At 41.9% G+C, this 23,607-nt stretch overlaps 1 protein-coding gene across 1 annotated transcript in view; it reads right to left on the bottom strand.

Moving 5' to 3' along the window:
• Positions 1-23,292, bottom strand: part of RAI14 (retinoic acid induced 14) — an 85,458-nt gene extending 62,166 nt beyond the window's left edge. The window contains exons 1-2 of the mRNA XM_066569533.1: positions 23,215-23,292; positions 12,713-12,803 (exon numbers count right to left, since the gene is read on the bottom strand). Of these exons, the coding sequence (XP_066425630.1) occupies positions 12,713-12,748 (36 nt within the window). The 5' untranslated portion in view covers positions 12,749-12,803; positions 23,215-23,292. The remainder of the gene's footprint in view (positions 1-12,712; positions 12,804-23,214) is intronic.
• Positions 23,293-23,607: the final 315 nt, after the last annotated feature.

Genomic DNA, 23,607 nt, shown 5'->3' with positions numbered 1-23,607 from the left:
TTTGTTGTTGTTGATTTTTGTTTGCTTGTTTGTTTTTGTTTGGGGTTTTTGTTTTGTTTGGGTTTTTTTTGTTTTGGTTTGGGTTTTGGGTTTTTTGGGCACAGGGTGTTGATTGTTTGTAAGAGCATGGATTTGGCAATATGTAAGTTTCTTTCAAATTTCTATACTCAGATTGATGACAAAAAAATAAGGCTGCTTTGAAGAAAACCTATCTAGAAACAGAAGAATAAGAATTCAAAAAATAAAGTCAATAAATGGGGATCTCACTGCATAAATTCATATGCAAATTCCTGAGGACAGTAGTAATAATTGGAAATTGTGATGAATATTCTTTTAACATTAACAGTGTCAATAAGATAGCACACCTACCATTTCTAACAGATTAGAAATGCACAAAGCAAGATCTCTGTTTCACCACAATTAGTCTGTATACAGCTGTATTTAGAATCTAGACAGTTTTCTTCTTTAAAATGCAGGCAAAGGAACTTGGGTGATGTAACTTAAGAACACACTGAAACCTGCCCCTATACTCAACCCAGAAAAGCTCACAGCAGCTGAAGCATGCAATGTGAAATAAAGCTGGTTAAGAAAAATCAAGGGAATTGGTTAGGGAATAGGGGCTTCTTGGCATTCCTTTAAACCATTTCCTGTTCACCCTTGTGGAGTGTAATATAACCCTAAGAAAATACATCTGACCTCACTCCTTTCAGCTGCATTAAAAAGGTTTTAAATGCAATTTAAATATCAGATTGCACATTCATAAACAACAGAAAAGAAAGAGGTTATACATATTATTGCCTTCATCTTCTACTAAGACAAGTTGGGGGAGTTTTTCTTGGTTTTGTTATTTTTTTTTTAATTTAATGAGAACTTTTGATTTTCCCTGGGAGATGAGGTCAACAGACTAGGGCACTTCCTGTCTGCAGCAATGTCGTGTGCTTATGCAGACATGAGTCTTCTGACAAACAACTGATTTATTGCAAAGAGGGGGTCATTACAATCGTGGCATATAGCAAGATCACATTCTTTCCTACTTGTTTTGCTTAATCACTATGGATTACTCAAACATACTTGAAAAGAAGATGCATTTCAGCTGTGTGTGAAAACTGACAATTCATCCAAAATCACACACACACACTGAAAGCAGAAGGGGACATGGTCTAGGTCAGAGCATGATCATGCATTGACAAAACTGTGAGTAATCATACAACTGAACTACTAAAATGTAAAAGATGTGATCCTACAAAGTCCTCAGCACCTTCTCACCATAAACACAGGTCTCAGCTTCTCAGAAAGAGAAGGAGACTATCATCAGGGACTATTAAAGGAGACTACCATCAGGGACATTTACAGCTTCTATACTTAAAGACGCCCCTCTGAATCTTACTGATGGAACCCTCATTCAGTCCTATTACATACATTTGGGACAAACTCAAGTGCCCTGCAAAGCAGGTCTGATCTCCAGCAGTGTGCAACACCAAATACCAACAGATTTTAAACAGGAGGCAGAGTTTGGTTTTTCTTGGTCACCACAGCTAGCTGACATACCAAAGTCAGAAGAGTCTGATGAGACCCAAGCTATGCAGAGCTCTGAAAGTTGTTAGTCTGGGTGTGGTAGAGGCTGCTTGTCTCTCCTTAAAGGGAATTTACACAGTCCAAATGTTTCCACAGTATTTGAGCACTGCAGAACTACTATTCTATCCACAACAATTACCCCATTGAAATATTTTTCCACAGCTCTCCCTTATTTTTAAGGTGTGAAAGTGGGATAATAAGCTCCTGCACAAGGCTGCAAAAATCACATTGAAAGATGAGGGGTTGAGCCTTTTTTCCAATCTCCTGACCTTTCCTTCCTTTACTGCACTGCATTGGCAGTTCTCATGATTTTCAACTAGCAGCTTAAATAAATTCCAATGGCAAGATTTACAATGTCCATTTCCCCCCCACCCCCATGAGATTATACTAAGTTTGTTTACAGACACCTTCAGTACATGTACCACGTACAAGGTTGTTTTTCTTATGTCAAAGGATGTAATTTTCTAATTGCGTTTGCCTTGTGTACAGAGCTGAAACAATCCTACTTTCAAAAAACTGAGGATGCTGAGCACTGCTAAAGTAATTTACAGCCAGTGGAGGGTGGGAGGAAGGGAACCAAATATCAGAAAAACTATCAATGTTAAAAACAGAAACATAAGTTTAAGAAAATTAAAATTCTGCCCCAGCCACGGTTATTAAACCTATGGGAGTTACCCAAGAGACAGGAGAGGAAAATGAGTGGAAGAATTACTACTGCCAGAGAGCAGGAACATATTTGTCGTTAAGTAGTATTTATGCACACTTTCTAGATAGCAGGCTTTTTTCTTCTGAGCTTAAAGGCAAATACAATCACAGCCACCACTGCAGCAAACAGGTAACTTAGCATTTCAAGAATAAATCATAAAGTGACTTGATCTTCATCTAAAAGTATCATAATACTTTGGATTTGGAAGTGAGAGGAAGCAGATCATAAATCTAAATTCCAGGCATGGAAACTCCCTTGTATGGAGTTCCAGGGCATAATAATTACATTCCTATACTAGCAGAAGAAACACACTGAAAATGACAAGTACATTTCAGCTAGAAGTTAATTTGCTAAACTCACCTTCCTGGTCTCTGAAGAACACTTACTTCATGTTCTTCCATTTTGCATCAGAAATTCTCAAATTGGACTGGGTGCCCTCCCTTCAACACTGCATGGCTAAATGACACAGATACTGAGTATTTTACAGGGTGAAACAGCACCTAGAGCTGCTCATTTGCCAAAAACTGTGCAAAGACACAGTGAATGAGAAGTGTCTGGACACAAGTTTCTATAGCCAGAGGAGTGTCCATGCTCCCCCAGCTAGCCTAAATTAAAAGAAGAAAATAGTAAAGAAACTTTGGTGTTTACCACCTCATGTGTAATGACTGAGCAAGCATCACACATAAAAATGAGAAAAAAATATACCATATATTATCCCAAAATTCCAAGAAACCAGTGGCCACCCTTCAACAGAAGAAACTTAGCTATAGCCATTTTCCCACACACTGCTCATGCTTGTCCCATCTCATTCACTATATCACAGTTTAGAAAACAATATAAATTAACATAAATTACATTTCTTTCCTTAAATGACCCTCTAAGGAAAGCAAAATTACTCACAAACATAAAAAACCAACAGCCTACATATGACCTTATGCATCTTACCATCATCTGAGTAAACGGAGATAGCTGCAGCGCATCACCGCTGGAAACTTTCAAGACCTTTTTGCTGTGACATACATTAATCTGAGCTAATGTTCCTCACAAACACATGGAAACACAACCTTCCTCTTGAGTGCACAACATGGTAAATAACCAGCAAAGCAATCCAGCTGAAGCGAGACCTGGCTTGCACACAAGGAACCTACACTACAAGAAACAAAACCAAAACACACTGAGCAACTTCAAATTTACAAGCAAACAACATATGCATTAAGAAGTGGTATTCACTACTGGAAAAAAAACTGCTGCCCAACACGAAGCCTAGGGCAGCTTCTTGCTGTGCAGCACTTCACATGCACAGCCCTATTTGCAACACCAGGGCTGCAGGGATGCACACCTGCTGCCTGCTGCATTTATCACACTTTGACACAAGACTGGAGACAGCTGTGAGACAAATCCAGCAAAATTAGACAGCAACAGGCTGTTTGTACCAAGTGGGACAGGAATACAACTGGGTGGTCAAAATGAAATCCACAAGAATTCCATCCTTAAGTATGCTGTTACTGTGCCAGTAACACACTCCAAGACAGTTTGAACTTGCAGTCTTTCTCAACAATGTAATGCATAAGCCCATGGTACACCACTCATGTTCCTTTAGCCACAGTGAAGGAATTAAAGAAAAGGGTCCTTCTTCATCCCCTGATAAGCACACAGAAATAATCAATAATGTGTCATCAACACACGGCCTCTCCCAAAGTCCTGCTCCCTCAACTGGAGATGCATGGCTCTGATGGACTGTCTGGTGGATAATGAATTGGCTGGATGGCCACATCCAGGAAGCAGTCATCAATGTCTGAATGTCCAGATGGGGACCAGTGATGAGTGGTGTTCCTCAGAGGTCTGTGTTGGGACCAGTACTGCTCAGTGTCTCCATTTGTGACACAGCCAGTGCGATCCAGTGCACTCTCAGCAAATTTACAGATAACACCATGCCAAGAGGAGTGTTTGATTTCATCCAGAGGGGCCTAGACAAGCTCAAGAAGGAGTTCTGTGGGAACCTCATGAGGTTAAGAAGGCCAAGTGCTGGTGTTGCACCAGGGTCAGGGCAACCCCTGGTGCCAGCACAGGCTGGGCATGAACAGCCCCAGAGCAGCCCTGCCCAGAAGGGCTTGGGGGTGCTGTGGGTGAGAGGCTGCACATGGCCCAGCCATGGCACTCACAGCCCAGAGAGCCAAACGTGTCCTGGGCTGCACCCAGAGCCCCGTGGGCAGCAGGGCAGGGAGGGGATTCTGCCCCTCTGCTCTGCTCTGCTGAGACCCACCTGGAGCACTGCATCCAGCCCTGGGCTCCCAGCACAGGAGGGACAGGGACCTGCTGGAGATCAAAAGGGACCCACCTCTCCTTTAAGGACAAGCTGAGAGAGATGGGGTTGCTGAGCCTGGAGAAAAGAAGGCTCCAGAATAGTTTACTGTGGCCTTTTCATACTTTAAGGCAGCTAGTAAAGAACAATGGAGAGGAACTTTTTCTCCAGACTTGGGGCAATAAGACAAAGGATAATGGTTTTAAACTAAAGGAGGGTAGAGTGAAACTAGATGTAGTGGGTTGCCATTGCTCCTGTCAAACAGAATCGCATCATGCCATAAGCAACCATCCCCCAAAGGAAAAAAAAAAGCTGGAGGAAAAGAACAGAAACTCAACCTTCTCTAGACCCCAGAAAAAAGCCACTTTTGGATAACCTGCCAATCTCAGCACTTTCAACAGCCAAATGTATTTCAATGCTTCATTGAGGGGAAATCCATCCCTCGCTGGAGCTGGCCATGTGTGTCCATGGAACCAGCACTTTGGTTTTCGTTCTTGATTCAATGCTCTTTCAAGCAGACTGAAGTCTTTCTTCTGACTTCAAAGGGCCCTGTTTCAGACTCAGATAACCAGACAGGTTACCCAAGTTGGCAAGATTCCTAAGAAGTTTCCACCACACACAGCAAAGAAGCAAAGATGAAAGAGGTGAGGTATGCACCCATGAACTGAGCCACACAGGTATGTCAGGCACATATATACGCATCGGCAACCACATCATTTGCAAAGTTATTAAAATACCTTTGCTTCTATCATTACAATCAAGTCAGTGCAAGTGTTCTGGACAGTTAGCTGTGTATTTCATCTGAGACAATCACATTAATCATATCTAGAGAATGAGAGTCCTCAGACAGCTATAGAGGAGTAAAATTAGCCAGTTTCAGATTATGTTTTGCTAATAATACTATGCCACCTCTCAAAATCCAGACAGTAGAAAGTAGCATTGGTGTCATGTGGAATAAGAGCACTACTTAAAGAGTTTTCTACCTCAAAATACTTCAAGGTAAATATGAAGTCCACATAGCAACCCAAATACTGGAAGAGATAGTACCTGCAGTTACAATAAACGTGAATATAAACGGTGAGTCTAAGAAATTAAGACATCCTGAAGCTGTAGTTAAAAGACATTCCACTGTGATGGCTTTTGCCAGCTCAATGTTAACAGGACTTTTAAAAGCTTAAGGCTGCAGCTTTGCCCAGACCATTCAGGTCTTGAAATAGGCAAAATGGCTCATTAAACAGGTTTTCAGATATCAGAACAACTACACAAGTCCAGACTTCCCATTTCCAGGGAAGAATGGCCATTGACACAGTGATTCTACTCTATGCTTTACCTTCACAGATATTCAGAGCATGTATGAGATGTATATTCAGCACACCTCAATGTGACAATGTGCAAGAAAGCAAAAAAGGGCTTGACATGTCCCTAATGCTGTATATTTTCCTGGACTACACACAATCAGAACAGCTTCTTGAAGAATAGCACTAGAATGCATTGCTGGAATAAGGTATTTAATACACCTCTTTCAGTCTGACTCACTCCTTAACATTTGTTGTCTGCTTGTACCATTCACAGTCTACCCAAAACATAAGCACAGAATGAAAAGGCTCAAATCTCCACTAAAATAAAGTGTATGGGTATTATATTCACTAGATGATATTACAGCAGATATTCACAGCAAACTGTCTTCACTAATAACAAAAGACAAGACAAAAGCCTTCAAACACAAAGACTGGGCCATTCCTTAAAATCCTCTCCTCCACATGAGTTTTAACAGACAACTTCATATCAGATCAGGCACAAGCAATGCCAAAAAGGAAGAGGGGATATAGTGTACCACAGTAAGGACACACAGATTGCTCATTTATAATTTTCAAATTTATTTTACTTTACATTTAAATCTTACTAAAGATAAACAAATAAATGAAAAAATTACAAATGCTTTTTTCCCAACTCTTCCAAAGTTGGAAGGCCTTTGAACTTTTGTGCTTTCTTTAAAGGGACAGAAAAGAAATGTTTCTACACAAAAAGATTCCTTTCTTGTTACCAAGAGATTCAAAAATACTAGTTTTCTCCAGTCTGTATATGCCAATTTGCCTTTCTTCTTCCTACTCACTCCCATTTCATAATCCTGTTTAAGGAAATAACCATGTGTTTATTCAAAGTAAACTAAGGTTTGTCTACTGTAATTCCAAACACCATAGCAGAGTTCTCATTTAACCAATTCCCTCTCCTTTCTGTCTCAAACATTTGGAGATGCTGCAGGTGGTTTACAGAATATCTGCAAGTTATTTAGCCTTAAACACTTCTCATACTTTCCCATCCAGAGACAGATGATCAACAGGCAACCCACAGCAGCCCAGTTGCTTCTTCTCCCAGAACAGTTACCAAAATAGTAACTCTGACCCTTCAATTGTCCCTCCTTTCTTCTCTCTTTCAGACCTTCTTGCTTCCCTTCTGTTTTCCCACACCCTTATTTGTCAGTCTTTGCTTGTCTTCTCCATTACATTTTCTTTTCACCATTAAAAGAGATGCTACATAACTTCTGGGCTGATATTGGCCCCCTTCACAGAGGGCTCTTGCACACCAGAATTACAGTTCACCTGAATAAAATAATTTTAAATGTATTCTGAGGACATTCCTATTGTGAATAATAAAGAAAATACACTGATGGCAAGAGGTTCACCCTGAAGTGACTGGAACCAGCAGCAGGTCTTACTCTAATATACTCAGACCAGGCTTAATTTCTTTCCTGGACACAGCAGAGCAAGCTGAGTAGAGAAGAGTGTATGCTCAGAACTGGAGGTATGAAGCCAAAGAGCAGAACATGGGGTGGAAGGTAAAACTCTTGACTCCTAACAGAGGGAGGGACAATCAGGAGCCACAGCACTCATTTCAAGAGGGGAAGAAGGTTCAATTTTCCATTCCCAAGAAGAACTGGTTGAGGGCAATCTGTATGTTCCAGAGATCAACCCTCCATCACATGCTGTATAGTGGAATCAAAGATTACCACTGAAGAACAGTAAACTGAGCAAAAGCTGCTCAGTTGTCATGAGTCATGATGATGTGTTTCAGCCTGATTCAATCCAACACACAACAAAAGCAGGATACTGAAGCAAAAGCAAGCTTCAGTAGTTCATTTTCTAAATAATGGTGGACAATGGTCAAACAACACTGCCATTTCACTTTTTTTTTGCCAGAGATAACATGGTAAGTGGTGATTTTTTGTCACAATTACCCTGAAAGAAAGTATCTTAGGTACAAAGCAGATACAGCAAATTTGAATCCCAGGCTCCCTTTTGGGTTAATTGTATCTCTTAGTGGACAGGGTAATTTAAGGGCTGTTTGCAGGAGATCCTGCTTTATTACTTTTCAAGTTGCCACACCCAAGTTTTGTTCTCCCACACATTCAGCCCAGAACACACAAGAACACAGATTTTAATTGAATGTGTCCCAGGCAGTCTTTCCATTCCAAACACCCAAGTAGGTTAGCTTTTTATACTTTAAAAACTGCTAAATGTAAACTCACTATTTCAAACATTTGGTATATTAAAAAGAAATGCCAAGATTTAATTAGCATAGTGTCTAGATTAAGACTAAGATTTTACACTACAACATACCTAACTTCTTCATCATTTTGAGATTTATGGAACAATGACTACAGCAAAGGCCAAAAAGCAGAAATTTTCCTTAGAACTGCAAACTTCTCAACACCCATGTAATAGTACAACATACAGGCATTTCCAGAAATACCAGAAGCTAAAGCTGGTAATTAGCATTGGGGAATCCCAGCCTGTCTCAGATCTGCTTCTGACATTAAGTACCTTTTTTGGAGAACTGCACAGTCAATTTTCAATGTTATAAAACATTCTACTATTTTAATTATTATTATTGAGGGTATTTGGAAACAAATCTTCTTGTCCATTCAACAAGATAGCTTTTTAGAAGAAAACTGGTTTCTGTCAAATTGCAGTATGTGTTTTTCAGATGATCTTCAATACTCACAGAAAAGGGTCCTAAAGCTTTTCAGTTTTTGCCCACACACTTAAGACAGTGAAAACAATCCAAACCATCAGAGCCTTCACACAATATGCTTTTTCTAGAGTAACCAAGATCATGGTTAAAAGCCAGTCTACCTGAATAAACCACTTATGCACTTACATCATCCTAGTATCAAGAGATAGATACTTAAATATGTGTAGGTGCCTGAAAACGTTGATGAGCACCTTGTCATATTTAAGAAATAGGCAAAACATGTTTAGACAGGCTAAATCTTCACACATGAAAATCCACTTTTCCACTGTTTAAGGTTCTAGACGCTTTTGAAGTCAGGCCACACACTGACTAGTTACTACAGAAAACACTACAATCTCCAATATTAGAGACCTAATAAGAAATCAGTAGCTATATTTTAATAGTAATTTTTCAAAATCTGTTTTTCTAAGCAGAAACTATGAAGAACTTCTGTCTTACAGGGCAGAGACATTCATTCTCCACTGTGTGAATAAACTATGGACTGTGTATACACAAATTCAGGCCTGAAGTGATAGCTCCTGGTATTACTATGGCAACCTTTTCAAGTGTTACATGTGATAGCCTCTAGCAACAATTAAAATGGCCATCCTTTTAGGTAGTCAGCTTTTATGTGTTTAATGGTAGGTTTTGAGCTTGATAATGAGAAGCAAGAGATGAGGAGAGTAGAGAAAATACAGCTTCTCAGACAGAAGAGACTTGCTGCTTTGTCAAGACATGATTGTGGTTTCTGTTGTCTATACATTCTTTGAGTGTGCACAACCACTGCTTAGCTTCCAGTCTTAGCATTTGCTCCCACCCAGGCACCCTGTTCATAGATTCCCAGTCTACAAGCATCCTCCTGTGACTACACATCATGCTTTGACAATAGACATTTGTGACAGGGCGATAAATCTCATTCCTTCTCTCCGAACACACGTGTTCACATGGCAACAGTCACCCCCAAGAAGGATTTCACAGCGATTAAGTGTGTCAAGGACAAAGGATTCTCCAGTTAATGGGGTTGGATTCACAAACAGTAAATCAGGTGAAATACAGGGATACAGCAAAAGCATGAAGTGAGTAGTCTCCCTTCATCTATGAGTCATACTGTCATCTCTCAGCTGTGGACTATATCAATCCTGCTAAATACTTAAATTAGCAGCCTTATTTACTTGTGTATTCCTGCAACTCCTTTGCTGGCATGCCCACCCTTGTGCTTTCTGCACCAGTATTCTTAGGGTGTGACCTGACAATGGAACTAAACCAAGCAACAGCTGGAGAAAGGGATGTCCTGCTGTTCCTCCTACTTCCACAATTCCTCCTAAGGCTGACCCTACAGTAACACAGAGCACAGATTTACTCATCTGACACTCACCCCATAAAGTATTTTTCCATCACTTCTTGTCCTTGACCTAGCTCACTGCAGGGTCAGATACCCTCAAAATGAGAAGAGCAGACATGGAAAAAGAGGGAGCAGGGTCATTTCCTTCATAAGCATCAACACTGGCATCATTTGAGCACCAAAGCAATGCCTTCTGGCAGGAATACCAAGAAATATACTCGAATATCACCAGTTATACTCATTTTTAATTCAGCCACTGCAGGAAAGCCTAGAGAGCTTCAATACATCAGTGAAATTTCCTTTGTGGTCTTCATTCCAGTACAGAGTTTTTTTTATCAGCCCTACTGCTGGAGAAGTGTTTGCAATTCCTGTTTCTCATGCACATCTTGAAGACTTACCTCCTACTCATCCCACTCCCCATTTTTTAATGCTAACAATGAGATTACAGACAAGGGTACTCTTCCTTACACTAAGATATCTTCAGTTCTAAAACACAATACATTAAAGATTTCTTTTAGAGAGCAATGAGAAAACTCACTCCAACCCTTCTAACTTCACCCTCATCCCCAATCCAAGAGAAGTTACCACATCTTATACATTAAGACAAAATACAACCAACTACTTCCCATTAAAAAGACATCCTTTTTCTCCCCCTCAAAAACTGTAACTAAGAGCAGCTTCTGGAAACTGAAGAGAATTTTCCATGCTTATCTTGCACAAAATATAGGACAGCTCCTGTTGGTTGCCTTGAATTATGCCCTTAAGGCTTGGCTTCAAAACAGAGGAAACCAGACTGTCATGGATTTAGACTGCTGTGCTCTTAGAGATGCATATCTTAAATTTTAGGTATCTGAAAAATCCTTTGCGGTCAACCTTGTCTCCAGCCAGTAGACAGCAGTAGTATCAAAACAGCAATTACGTTCAGACTGCCCTTGATTTTGGGGAGAGGCGTACACAAGTTATCAGGGCTAGATAAGTGAGGAATAAGTGAACCAGCGTGATTTATGACAGTGGCTGAACTCCTACAGCAAGGTCTGGTTTCATCACACGTGTCACTTAGCCTTTGCTCTAGAGCAGCAGGCCAGCCAAGCAGCATAAAAGTGTGGATGAAGTCATCCTGACACATGGGCACACCTAACTTCCAAGTGTGTTCATGCATTAGCCAGCAGACCGCTCTCATTACCCAAGCAGATGCCTATTAAAAGTTTTAGTGGTGTGGGTGAACTCAAAATAGCAATTGCTGCTGCTCATTGGAACAGGAGCAAAAAAGTCTGACCACAAAACTCTAGCAGTTCTGAACTGAAAGGCAAGTTCAGTGAGATGGGACACCAGAGACTTGTGATATTATTTTTATTTGTTGTGAAGTGGCACAAGACACTGTGCCACTGGCTGATTCAACCTGGTGACCAGCAAAATCAAATACTGTTTAAGTAGTGAAAAGTGTTTCCCTCTGCACCCAAAATTAAAATATTTCTGGAATATTCTAGATATTCTAGACAACAAAGGTTGGTTTACATATTTAGCTTGCTTATAGAGGCAGTCTTTTAAGAAATACCTCTTGCTAAACTGAAGGAGCGAAGCATCCACCAGTGCTGCTCCAAGGACACCAATTCAGCAGCTGCACCAAATGCTAACCCACAGCTCAAAATTTTTTCCGGGCAGTAGCCAGCACATCTGCAGGTCACACCATAACAGCAACTCTACCTTCTTCTGCTACTGATGATCACTACAGGCTGGCTGAAGACACATTACTCTAATGGTGTGCTGTGAGACCATCTTTACATCAAAACACCCACTGAGTGCGCTGTGTAACTTTACTCATGAACACCAAAGCTTCTTAAGACACTTCATTTTCATCCAACATGGCTGCCCCAGGACCCCATGCAAATCTGGCACTGACAAACAATACATCACCTCTTTCAAAAGGGCACAAAAAAATTAGGATGAAGAATGAAACACTACATTCTCCACGGATCATGAATATCTGTTACAAATTCCACACGATATCTGGAAAGTGGATTAAACAAACTCACCTATTTCACAGACTTCTTACTAGTGACACAAAACCTGGGATGAGTAGTAGGAGAAGAACAGGACTAGACTACAGCAGTTCCACTGCTCCAAGGGAAGTATTGCTTACTACACATGTCAAAGTTTGGGTATCCACCAATACTTCTACAACAAGCAAGATTTTGTGCAGCCTAACGTCTCTCTACATACTGTTCTGGAGATTCTCCTGAGAACCTCCACATTTATGTCTTCCTTCCCCACTGCTCAAGCTTCATATCCACTCCTCCTGTCATACTAGAACTGATAGACCACAGCTGCCCTAATTGCTCAGCTGGTTCCTGTATTCTTGCTGACAAAGAAATCCAGCCACAGACTGGGGAGACATTAGTTAAGTGCTCAAACACCACACTGATAAGAATGGTATTAGGTTTAGACAGAAATATGATTGGGTAGTAAAGTCCTTACAAGGCTTAACCCTAAAACTGGAACAAAGTTCCAATCTGGGCACCAGCACCATCTAACAGAAGTTCTGCAGACCCCACAGATGTCTATGATTCAGCTATGGGGACCAAGGTAGTAAAACACTGTTAATTTGCATAACAGATAATGGCTCTACAAATAGAAACAGCCTACTCCATACTGTACTCAGCTGTTGCCTTTGTGCTTTCTTCTCTGTAATTCATTAACCTACAAGCTTATCAAGGTGGGAGTGAAGAACTTGTTTCCAGCCTGAAAACCAGCAGTCAAACATAGCAGAAGTACTTACGTCACTCTTCCTGAACTTTGCTTTTAAGCTCTTCATGCTGATCACATTCAACTTCCAAACCTTTGAGGAGCTTTTTATTCTTCTTCAATATCTAAACAAAAAAGAAAGAAAGTAAGATTCCAACTTGATACCATCCAGTTCACTGGCAGGCAAGTCACAATTGAATTTGCATACCCCTATCAGTCTTTGAGGATTTAGCCCTCAAGCTCTAAAAAAGATTAACAGTCACTTAAGGGAACCTTTCTAACTGTTTCTCTAAACTCAGAAATAAGCCTAAATCTGACCACTGAACAACAGAACAAATGTTCACCAAAACCTAAGCTGTATATCATATTAACTACACCTCCACATAATTAGATCAGCAACACGTTCATACATGAGCAGATTCCTCTGACCACTGCCTATTATCACCAGGACAGTCATTTGTAATAATGGATTATGCAAAATCATAATTAAGCATACAAAGTCATTCATTAAAACGCTGCCATCCTACCACCATGGGTCTGCACTGGGTAGCAGAAGTATCACCATTATTCTATGCACAAGTACAACCACTAACCAAACTCTAAATTGTACTTCTACCTTGCTGGACACATACTAGGACAGCTTGACACAGCAGAGCAGACAGAATTGTCTGAACAAGACAGAGGTTATTGCTGGAAGAATTGTTTTGGATTCTTCCCCATAAGGGGGGAACTGTATGTGGGTTTTTAAGAGCCATAGCTGCTTGAAACTTGGCAGTGCATTATCACAGTCATGTTCCCCCTTCCTCCCTTCCACATGAAGGAAAGCAGCAGTTGAACAAACATACAAAACTAACCTAACAGACAAGCTGCAAACTCTCACAGAGGAAAGTGGTTGTCTAGAGCAAGGTTTCTGACAGAAAGCTTCAATGATGCCACATGTTGTCAATCCAACATAATGGTGAAAGCACATTAAAGCAGCATGGCAATGTGCTTTTTCCTAGAGCACAGCAGAAAATCATAATGAGAGAGCAACATCTGGATTGGTAAATGCATCTAGATAAAAATGTTCCACATTTCTAGTTTTACGGTACGGTTACTGAAATAGTTAGTTGCTTTCATCTACAAGTTTTAGCTGCTATACAAATTCTTTCTGAAGGAACAGTTTAAATTTAAGGATGTTCAGCTGTATAAACTTCCTCTCTCTACCCTAGGAAAAAAAAGTAGAAAAAGTTTTACAAGTCTAGTCAGATAAATAAATAACTGAAATAGGGACTGAAGCATAAAATCAAATAGGTTATGCAGGGGCAGTATGTTTCACATCACTCTTCAGAAACAGTACATTACAGTTTGATAACCAAAGTGAGATTCAGCTATTTCATAAAAGTACATCTCATTATTAAAGGCAAGTTGCTATGCTCTACATGATAACTCTACCATGAGTTTTAAAAATCCAACTACACAGCACATTGTTAGTGGAATATATATGCATATGAATGCTTCCACAAAATACAGCCCTAACTACCATTCAGGAATAGCAATCAGTGCTAAGTAAACATGTTATTTAGTTCAACCCCATATTTATCTGAGAGTGATTTAAGACAAACTCAAAAGTCAAGTACATTTCTTTAAAAAAAACTCAAACAAACAAACAAAAATCCCATTCATTAAATACACACAAACACATTTCCCACAGGCTACAACTTTCCAGTAGGTAGCAGTAGGTAATCTAAATGGGCTAATTCTGCAAGTTGTTAAAAAAATCATTAAATTGAATTAAATTACTCTAATTCTAATTACGCAGTCATTTTCAAGTCATGTCAGATCCCTGACTGCATCCAGGTATATGAATAAGGGGTTTCATTCAAAATTCTTGCATTTAATCACAAGGAGAATGGGTTCATGGTGTTTTGTTTAATTCTTTAGTAGGCAAAAAGAAAAAAGGAAAATAGATTTTGCAGAACCTTTTCACTGCCTGACCTAGGTGAAAATTTCTTAGCTTTTTCCTGGATGGAAAGGAGTATTTGTAAAATAATAAAAAAATTTAAAAAATAATAACTGAACAATCAAAAAAAAAAAAGGAATTATTTCAGATTGCTTTGAGAGAAGCATACCACTTTGTTTCTGCTACACTTACCAAACTTTTAAGAAAGTTTTTCAATTACAGCTGTCATAACCTGCACTGGAAAGGAGCCTGAACCTCAGCAAGAGCCCAATAATCTTCTAAATTATCCTCCAGTAATATCAAGGATGATGAGAACTGCAAATGCCAGGGTACAGACAAGACAAATTCCATTACTCACCTGGCTTTCTTTACATACCACACCAGCAAAAAAAATAAAAAAAACCCAAATCAAACCAAACCAAACAACCCCCAAATTTTATTGGAAAAAAAAAAAAAGAACAATGTAAAGAAACTTTAAAGGCATGAAACATTATACAATATCCCTCAAAACCCAAAACTTAACAGGATTTCATATTTTATAACTTAAATATACTTTGACTAAAAAAAGCAAACTGCTTAATTTGACTGGTTAATGAAGTATAAATAAATCCCGTGCACAGGGAATTGAAAACAAGAAATCTTTCCTCACATACAGATTGCCAAAGAATTGTCTGCTGTAGGCTGTCTTTCCCCTTCCCACTCCCTCAGCATTTTTGGCTCCTATGGACAAAAGATTTATTATAGCTCCCAAGGAAGACAAAGTGCTCAACTACAAGGCTATGGGAGAGAGGAAAACTCCTTGTAGGTACACAGAGCAGCTGCAAAGCTGGACCCTCTCCTCTGAGGAACCTGTAGGAGAGTCTAATTAACAAGTTTTGCAAGCACTCCTAATACATTACTCTCCCTCTTGTGAGAAAGGAAAAAGCACATTTTATACACTGAATGTGAAACTCAAATCCTCAGCATAATTAAAAAAGCATGCTCAAGAACACAAAAACAGCATTCCCAAGCTTAGTGTGCTTTTCACATCTGTATTTTTTCCATATGATATAGTTAAACACAAACATTCAGATTACATTTTGTGCATGATAATGCCCATAATCCTTCCACTGTAGAGATAAAAATGCATGAAGTGGTGAGGGCTGCCTTTTCTTGTCACTGTTTAAAGGAGGAAGTCCCCTCTCAAAGGGTGCAATTATTGGAATTGATGGAAAAGGAGGTCAGCATCCTGATTCGTTGGAGCTTTATGACAACTGTTCACTTGCCTGAGGGGGGATAAAGGAAGCGCCATTAAAATTACTCTCCTGTTTTACAAGATAGGAAGTGACTACTAGAAATTCACCAGGGAGCATCAAGGCACTTCAAAACAATATTTCTGCAATGAATCACAGGTATTTACAAGAAGCAATCTCTACTAATAGTGGCATTTCTCTGCTTTCAGAATGAATGTGGTAATAAATACTGAGTGCTGTCATTTTATAACTGCAGCAAGTTAGCAGCAGATAAGTGCTTAACTCCAGGGATTCTCAACAGCTAATGCTGATCACGTGCTGTTAACCATTATCTCCAAAATTAAATATCTAGTCCTCTATCTTCCTTTCGCTTAATGTCAAGAAACAGCCCTGAGGAACACAAGCCACAAAGAACATCTTTAGGTAGGTGGTAAACCTATCTAGCTAGAACAAGAGACGTTGAAGTGGTGGCAATCTTTGGCCTCAACAATTTCATTGCAATTGCGTTTTAATACACAATACAATATTTAGGTTTAAATGTAGGAAACAGATTAGGATAATCTTCCCTGCAGATTTATAGTGAGATTTGTGCAAACTACAGTAAACAAAAATACTGACATTTTTTTCTCCTTTCAATAAATTGCATTAAAATCAGAGCAAGGCCTTTCTAACAATGTTACAATTAACTCCTTGAGGGGGCCAAAATCCCGTGATGCAATAAGGAAAAGACTTTGTTTCCCTAAGCAAGACTGGAAGTTTACAGTAAAACCTTATATTATGCACAGTGTTCATGCTAATGAGTCACTCCTCACTGATAAATGCTGAATTCAATTAATTTAGGTCTTAAAAATCTTACACCTCTTTCAGAACACCCTGAGAAGCCTCCATCTCACGCAGATGTCTTTCACAGTAAAGCATGACTAATGTTTCAACTAATTTCCCCTTCCCCTCCCAAAAACACTCCAAAAAAACTTTTTCAGCCTTGAAAGGTTACAGTAAAGATTTACAGACTCTAGGCAAGATCTGGCAACACACGTGGAGGTGTGGGGGAAATGAAAAGAGTCTGGAGTGTGGAAGAGTTCTCCTGCTGCTATACACTTAGATCCTCCTTTGTGTGACTACACCTCCTCTCACAGGGAAAATAAGGGGCCCCAGAAGCATCTTCCCCCAAAGCACACCATCATTTACCCTCTGGACGATCACTTTCTAAACCACAAGCCCAGCTCTGACCCAGAAGCACAGCCTAGCAGCAGCCAGCACTGCAAAGCAGCCAGAGGCATCCACACTAATACATCCCTTCTGCTGATCACCTTCAGCATCCAACTTCACAAATGCTTCCCATCCCTGAGCTTCCCTGACCTACACAACACCAAGAATGTGCTCCAACCCAAGCTGTTCCTTAAACGTGGCCAAAGACACAGTACTGCCTAGAGGCATTAGCCATTGCTCAGCCTCTCTGGCTGCTCCCACATAAATACAGCAAGCCCACTCTGTCCTAAAAAACAATAATCCACCCAACACTCCACCTCCCCTGACTACTTCCTATTTCCATCCAGCTGAGCATATTCTTCCATTTCTCAGGCCAAATCAGAGAAGCATGTATGATGCGACCGAAAGCTACAGGAACATTTCCCTGCTCTTCATCAGCACAACTCAGTTTTTCCATCTTGAGTAACCCACCCTGCTATCATAGGAAAAGACAAATGGAACAGAATTTTATAAACTCAGTGTTACCTATAAAGACAAATAATTCTTGGCTTGGTTTGGTTAATCTACTATTACTTACTAATGAAAATGCACTGAAAAATGCACTGAGAAGCCCAAGCACTACACAAGAGTGGGAGTGATTTATATACAGTTAATCCCACTCTAAACAGAATCCAACATCAGAGAGAGCAAGGGCCTTGGGTAACCTAGTGCATTCCCTCTATCTGCTCACAAATCACTGGCAAGGATGTGCTGAACTGTACAAATTTAAGCATCTGAGTCCAGAAGTTAGAGCACCACAGCTGATGCAACACTAACAAATCTACAGCTATCGCTCCTCTCTCCAGGACACTTTGTACCAACTCTTTACTCTTACACTTCCTTTGATATTCAGAATTTGCAAATGTTAAATTTTCTTTTAATGGATTCAGCTGAAGAAGTATCAGCCTCTGAGAACGCCATACAGACAATATAAACCCAGGCAAGATGGTCAGTCTGGGGATACATGCAGTTTGTTTACACAGTGTATTCAAATGCAGCTCTAGACAGCCAGAAGAAAGCTAGCACCAACAAGGCCTTTACGCACAATCAACAGGAGCAGGTTGTAGAAAATTCAAAATGTGACATTACCCTCGTTTGTTTACTTGGCATACTAGACAGGACTCTGGGCAAAATTCTAACTTAAGTCCAGGTAAATTTGTTGTTTACTCCTTACACACAACTTCATTCCAGTCCCACTCTCATTCTTTTGTCTGGAGGTGTCTATCAACATCCAGGCACAACGAAAAAGACAAGACTTGTTGCATGAACTGGGACATACTGATGCTCCTTCTCTGCCTTCAATTTTCCTGTCTCTAAAACAAAAGCATACACACACCTTTGCACGGCCCTTAATTTTGAGACCATCTTCTTTAGTTTGATCATACATAAGACTGGGTGCAGTCCTGAAGACTTTTCTATGTTCAATATTCAGCTCAACTGAATGAGATTGGAAATAAAGAATCTAGCTGCAATTAGCAATAGAGAAAAATGCCTTAGAGTCCCACTTCTGAAATTTCAATTCTTAAATGAGAAACCTACACGGATAACAATAGCTAGTACTTGTTTATACTTCCTTCCTAGTATTTTGTTATCAACCATTCAACTTGATGTTCTTCAGAATCATCAAACACAACAAACTGTACAGTTGCAACATTAAATCTATGAAGAGATACACCCATGACTTTATGGATTAATATTCTGAAACAGCCTAAGGCAGAGCAGTCACCTATTAGAGGTGAAATTAGAAAGACAGGAGTATCAAAGCAATTTACCTAAGACACTTGACAAGCCCCATTCCCATAAACACCAGATCCCACTAGAATCTGCTTGAATCTAGAAATACTTTCAGAGACTGTGCTGGTAACACAGCTCCCCTTCTCAGCTACCAAGTTCTTGGGTAAATACTTTAGCTGATGAAAACTGAACATAATTTTTAACATTATTCAAAAATTGTGAGTTTCATATGGTTTCAATCTTCAATAAAAAGGACTAAAAATTCAGATCTTTTCTATTCTAGAAGACTCTCAGTGCTATAAACTAGCAGGACCTCAGCAAGATTAACACCCACATTTGGTAAATGATATTTGTGGAATGGTATCTATGCTGCCATTCAATAACATTTGGACAGGCTAGAAAGCTGGGCAGACAGGAACCTCATGAAGTTAACAAAGGCAAGTGTGGGGTGCTGCAGCTCAGGGACCAGCACAGGTTAAGGGTGAGCCTGCTGAAATTCAGCTCTGTCCTGAAGGACCTGGAGTCCTGGACAAGTTAAATGTGAGCCAGCAGTATGTCCTTGTGGCCAAGAAGTCCAATTGTATTTTGGGGTGCTTTGGGAATAGTGTGGACAGCACACTGAAGGAGGTTCTTCTGCTCTCGTGAGGCCATATCTGGAGTGCTGTGTCCAATTCCAGGCTCCCTAGCTCAAGGAAGGCAAGGAACTTCTTCAGAGGGCCCAGTGGAGGGACACAGATGGATAGGGAACTGGAGCTTCTCTCTCACAAGTATAGGCTGAGAAAGATCAGTTTGTCTGGCCTGGAGAAGAGATGATTGAGAGGGGATCTTATCGATGCTTACAAATGTTTTAAAGATGTGTGTCAGGAGGATGGGGTCAGACACTTTTCAGGCATGCCTGGTGACAGGACAAGGGGCAACAACAGAAGCATAAACAGAAACATGTGAAGTTCCACCCGAATATGAGGAAGAACTTCTTTACTTTGAGGGTGACAGCACTGGAACAGGCTGCCCTGAGAGGCTGTGGAATCTCCTTTTCTGGAAATATTCAAAACCTTCCTGATCGTGATCTTGTGCAACCTGCTCTAGCCAAACCTGCTTTGGCAGAGGGGTTGGATTAGATGATCCGCAGAAGCTCCTTCAAACCTCAGCCATTCTATGATCTCAATGACAATCAAGTGATTTTTTTTCTGATTATATTCAGGTTTTTGAAATTCATATTCAATAGCAGCAGCACTAGGTGCTGTATCAATATTGAAGAAGGAGATACAGTGTTTAAGATATTTCTCCCAGTCTTCATAGACTTAGGAATCTTCACATATCCCTCAGAGTTAACATGCTGGTGTCTCAGGCAAGTAGTTGTAAACAAGGTCCTCAGAAGTACTCAAAAGTGAAAACTCTGAAGAGATAATTCAAGGTGTTCCAAAGTGCCTTTGGGAAGTCAGACATCTGCAAGAACTAACAGTAGCTCCTTGCCTCTCAAAAGTTATGAGAAAATAAATGGAAAATGCTCAACTCCTTGAAGTTACAGAGGCACAGGCAGACCAGCACACAAATTCTTTTCGTGTTGTAATGACTGAACAAATTTGGCTTTCTCTCTCCTCTACCAACAGATTCATGTGGGAGGGAAAATAAATAAGACTCATCGTGTTTTACAGTATTTTCAGCACTGGCAATGCCTTCCAGGCAGAAAACCAAAAGAAGACTATGACAGCTTTAGAAAATGTACATAAGCTACTATAGCATTCATCTAAAATGCAAGTTCTGCCTGCAGAGGAAGGACTTATCAAGACCTAAAACTCCCCAGGAAAATGCACTAACCATGAGGCTCTCCCTAAGATGTGACCATCTCAAGTTCAGCACACAGGCCACCACCATCACCTCCTAGGTGTTTCTGCCCATCTTGTCCAGGACTTCAACACAAGGGAAGGATGTATTCTTTCATTGCTGTGTGCTTCCACTCCTGTAGTCCTTGGCAAGCACCTGGACTGTCAGCTAGTCCAAGGTGCCAGGGAGAGCTTCAGCTGCTCCCAGAGTTCAGCAGACTAGCATGTCTCTGGCAGCTGGACAGTGACAAGCTCTGCTCTAACATATTACCAGAATTATACCTGTCTGCATTACTTCCTCTGAACCTGAAAAGCCCATGATCAGATGACTCTAAATATAAGGAGCAGTCAGGATTGACAACTCTGAAAGCAAAGCCCAAACTACCTCAATCACCTGTATGCATCCACAGGCACTTAGACAGCAGCTCCAAAAAATGCTGGCAAATGGGCAGGCTTCTCAGACATGCAAGAGGTACACACACAGCAGGAGCCAGCTGCTCAAATCTATAACTCCAGAAGATGCTATGGATTGCTGTGCTTCTACTCTGGAATTTTCAATACTCTACTATGTCTGCCATTAAGCAAGGCACTAAAGCTTTGAATCTGTTCTAGTTTCCCTTGGATTTTTTTTCCCTATATTTATTTCAAGCACTATCCCTGTGCAAAAAGAACTAGACCACAATCAACTCCCAAAAGGAAGGTGATTAGGGTATTGTTGCAGCAAGATTTAGAAATTACCAACATCTTACACAAGAACCAGCTTTCATGCTTCTCCAATCACTGCTTCTCCCTCAAAAAGGCATGAAGTCATCAGTGAGGGGGAGAAGGAAAACTGAATATACAGAAAGAAAAAAAAAAGGAAGATCTGAGGCAAGCAAGTGATGAAATGCTTACATCACTTCATGAGATGAGCAGCCTCCCATCTAGTCTCTTCTTCACTTGATGTTATCCATCTATCTCTTGTTTCAGGGAAATAGAGGGGAGGAGGTAGCATTTTATTGCTTTGCTAGCAGATGCACTTGTGGAAGGGGAAAAGAATAGCAGAGGGCCAATCTTTTTAGAGGGCCAATATTTTAGAGGAAGGATGGGTGTCTGCTACTGCTCAGTAACTTATTGGCACGGAGCTTGGCTTCAAATCAAGGGAACCCTGAGCTCATACAATGTGTTGTTCTACTCAAAATTCTCTTTCACTCTGGTTCATATGGCTGTTATGCAATTCTTCTTTTAGTAAATAAAATCTCATTGACAGCTCTCCATGAGTGTCCCAAGACAAGAGCCAAGCAGGTCATTGACAGATATTTACAAATTCAGTTACTCCTAGTTAATCCTGGACACCAGAAAACCTTTCTAACATGATGTATGTGTAATTTTTGGCATTTGATCTATTTATTTTTTTTAATGACACAGCTAATCTACAACCTGCTAGGGTACAGGAGAATAAAGGAAAAAGGCAAAAAGAGACTTCAGCTTCTATGAAAGTAGCCTAAGTGTTTTATATCAGTGCTGTAGTAAGCACATTCATGCTTATTATAGAAGCAAACGGGAGAATTTGTTAGAGATCCTGCAACGCTGTTAAAGCGTACTCTTTTCACAAGGGGAAAGTTAAGAATGTCACAAGTGGCAACAGCAGACTGCAGAAGGCTTGTGCTGCCAAACGCTGTGCAAGAGGAAGATAAATCTTCCGCATGCCCTGTGAGAAGTTAGCAGCACAGGTTCCCGATTAAACTCGATGCCATTCCTAAAGCAGACTACTTAATCTTTTTTTTTAACAGCAACAGAAATTCTGGATCTTTTAAGCCTGCGCTGCCATAGGAAGGCGCAGCCCCCTGCGCGCCCGCGGGGTACAGGGATCCGCGGCCGGCAGCCCGGACAGGCGGAGCCCGGCAGGACCCTGCCCTCCACGGGCTCCAAACGTCCGGGGAGGGCACCGGGACAGCCGCGGCCACCCTTCTGCTCGGAGGGAGGACTCCGAGGGTCCCCCCGGGGAGGACTTCATCCCCATCACGGTGCCCCGGGACCGGCACAGCCGCTGTCGGGATCCGGCCGGACGCGCTCTACCAGGGACCCCCGACCCCGGGGCTGCTCCGCTCGGGCCGAGGGACCCCGGAGCCCCCTCTGCGGGCGGGCAGGGCGCGGGGCAGCGAACCGGCGGTGCCATCCCTCACCCCCGCGGGCAGCTGTCACTGCCCGCCACGCATCTTGAGGAGAAAACAAAACAAAACTCAGCAAACGAAACATAAACTATAGACTAAATGAAAATAAACAGTCCAGCGGCAGAGACTCACGGGCTGCGTCCCCCCGCTGCTCCCCGCTCCCCCACACCGGGCAAACGGGGCGCTCCGGCAGCGCCCGGCGAAGAGAAGAGAGAAGTTCCCTCCCTCTGCGCCCCTCAGAGGTTTCCCCGCCCGGGCTCCGCCGCGGCAGCGCCCGGAGCCCCCCGCGCCGGGCGGCGGAGGCGGGAGCAGGTGGGCGCCGCACACAAAGCCCCATTCACGGCGCCCGCCGCCGCCGCCGAGCGCGCACGGAGCCGCGCCCGCCGCCCGCGCCGCGCCCTCACCTCATGGAGCGCCCGCGTCCCGCTACGCCGGCGCGGCTGTGCCGGGAGCCGCGCACCGAGCGATCCACGGCGCTGCCGAAGGGCGGAGCGGCGGCGCCGAGCGCCCCGGGACACTCGGGGGCGGGATGGGGCGGGACGGCGGCGTGACACGGCGGCCACGTGACGGCGGGGGCTGAGGGCCGCGGGGAGGGGGCTCGGCCCCGCCCCCCCTCGGGAGCGGCCGTGAGGGGGAGGAGGGCGGCGGTGAGCGGAGACCACCCTGCTGGCTCGGGGCCGGGGTGTGTCTCTGAAGGGGTGCGGGGAGCCACGGAGTCACTGAATATGCCGAGTTGGAAGGGCCCCACAAGGATGGATCATCAAGAGTCCAGCTCGTGGTCCTGCACTGGACAACGC

The sequence above is a fragment of the Molothrus aeneus genome, chromosome Z (genome assembly GCF_037042795.1).
Source record: "Molothrus aeneus isolate 106 chromosome Z, BPBGC_Maene_1.0, whole genome shotgun sequence".
NCBI classification, from domain to species: Eukaryota; Metazoa; Chordata; class Aves; order Passeriformes; family Icteridae; genus Molothrus; species Molothrus aeneus.
Note: the sequence above shows the minus strand (reverse complement) of the source record. Positions and strands in the feature narration are given on the sequence as shown.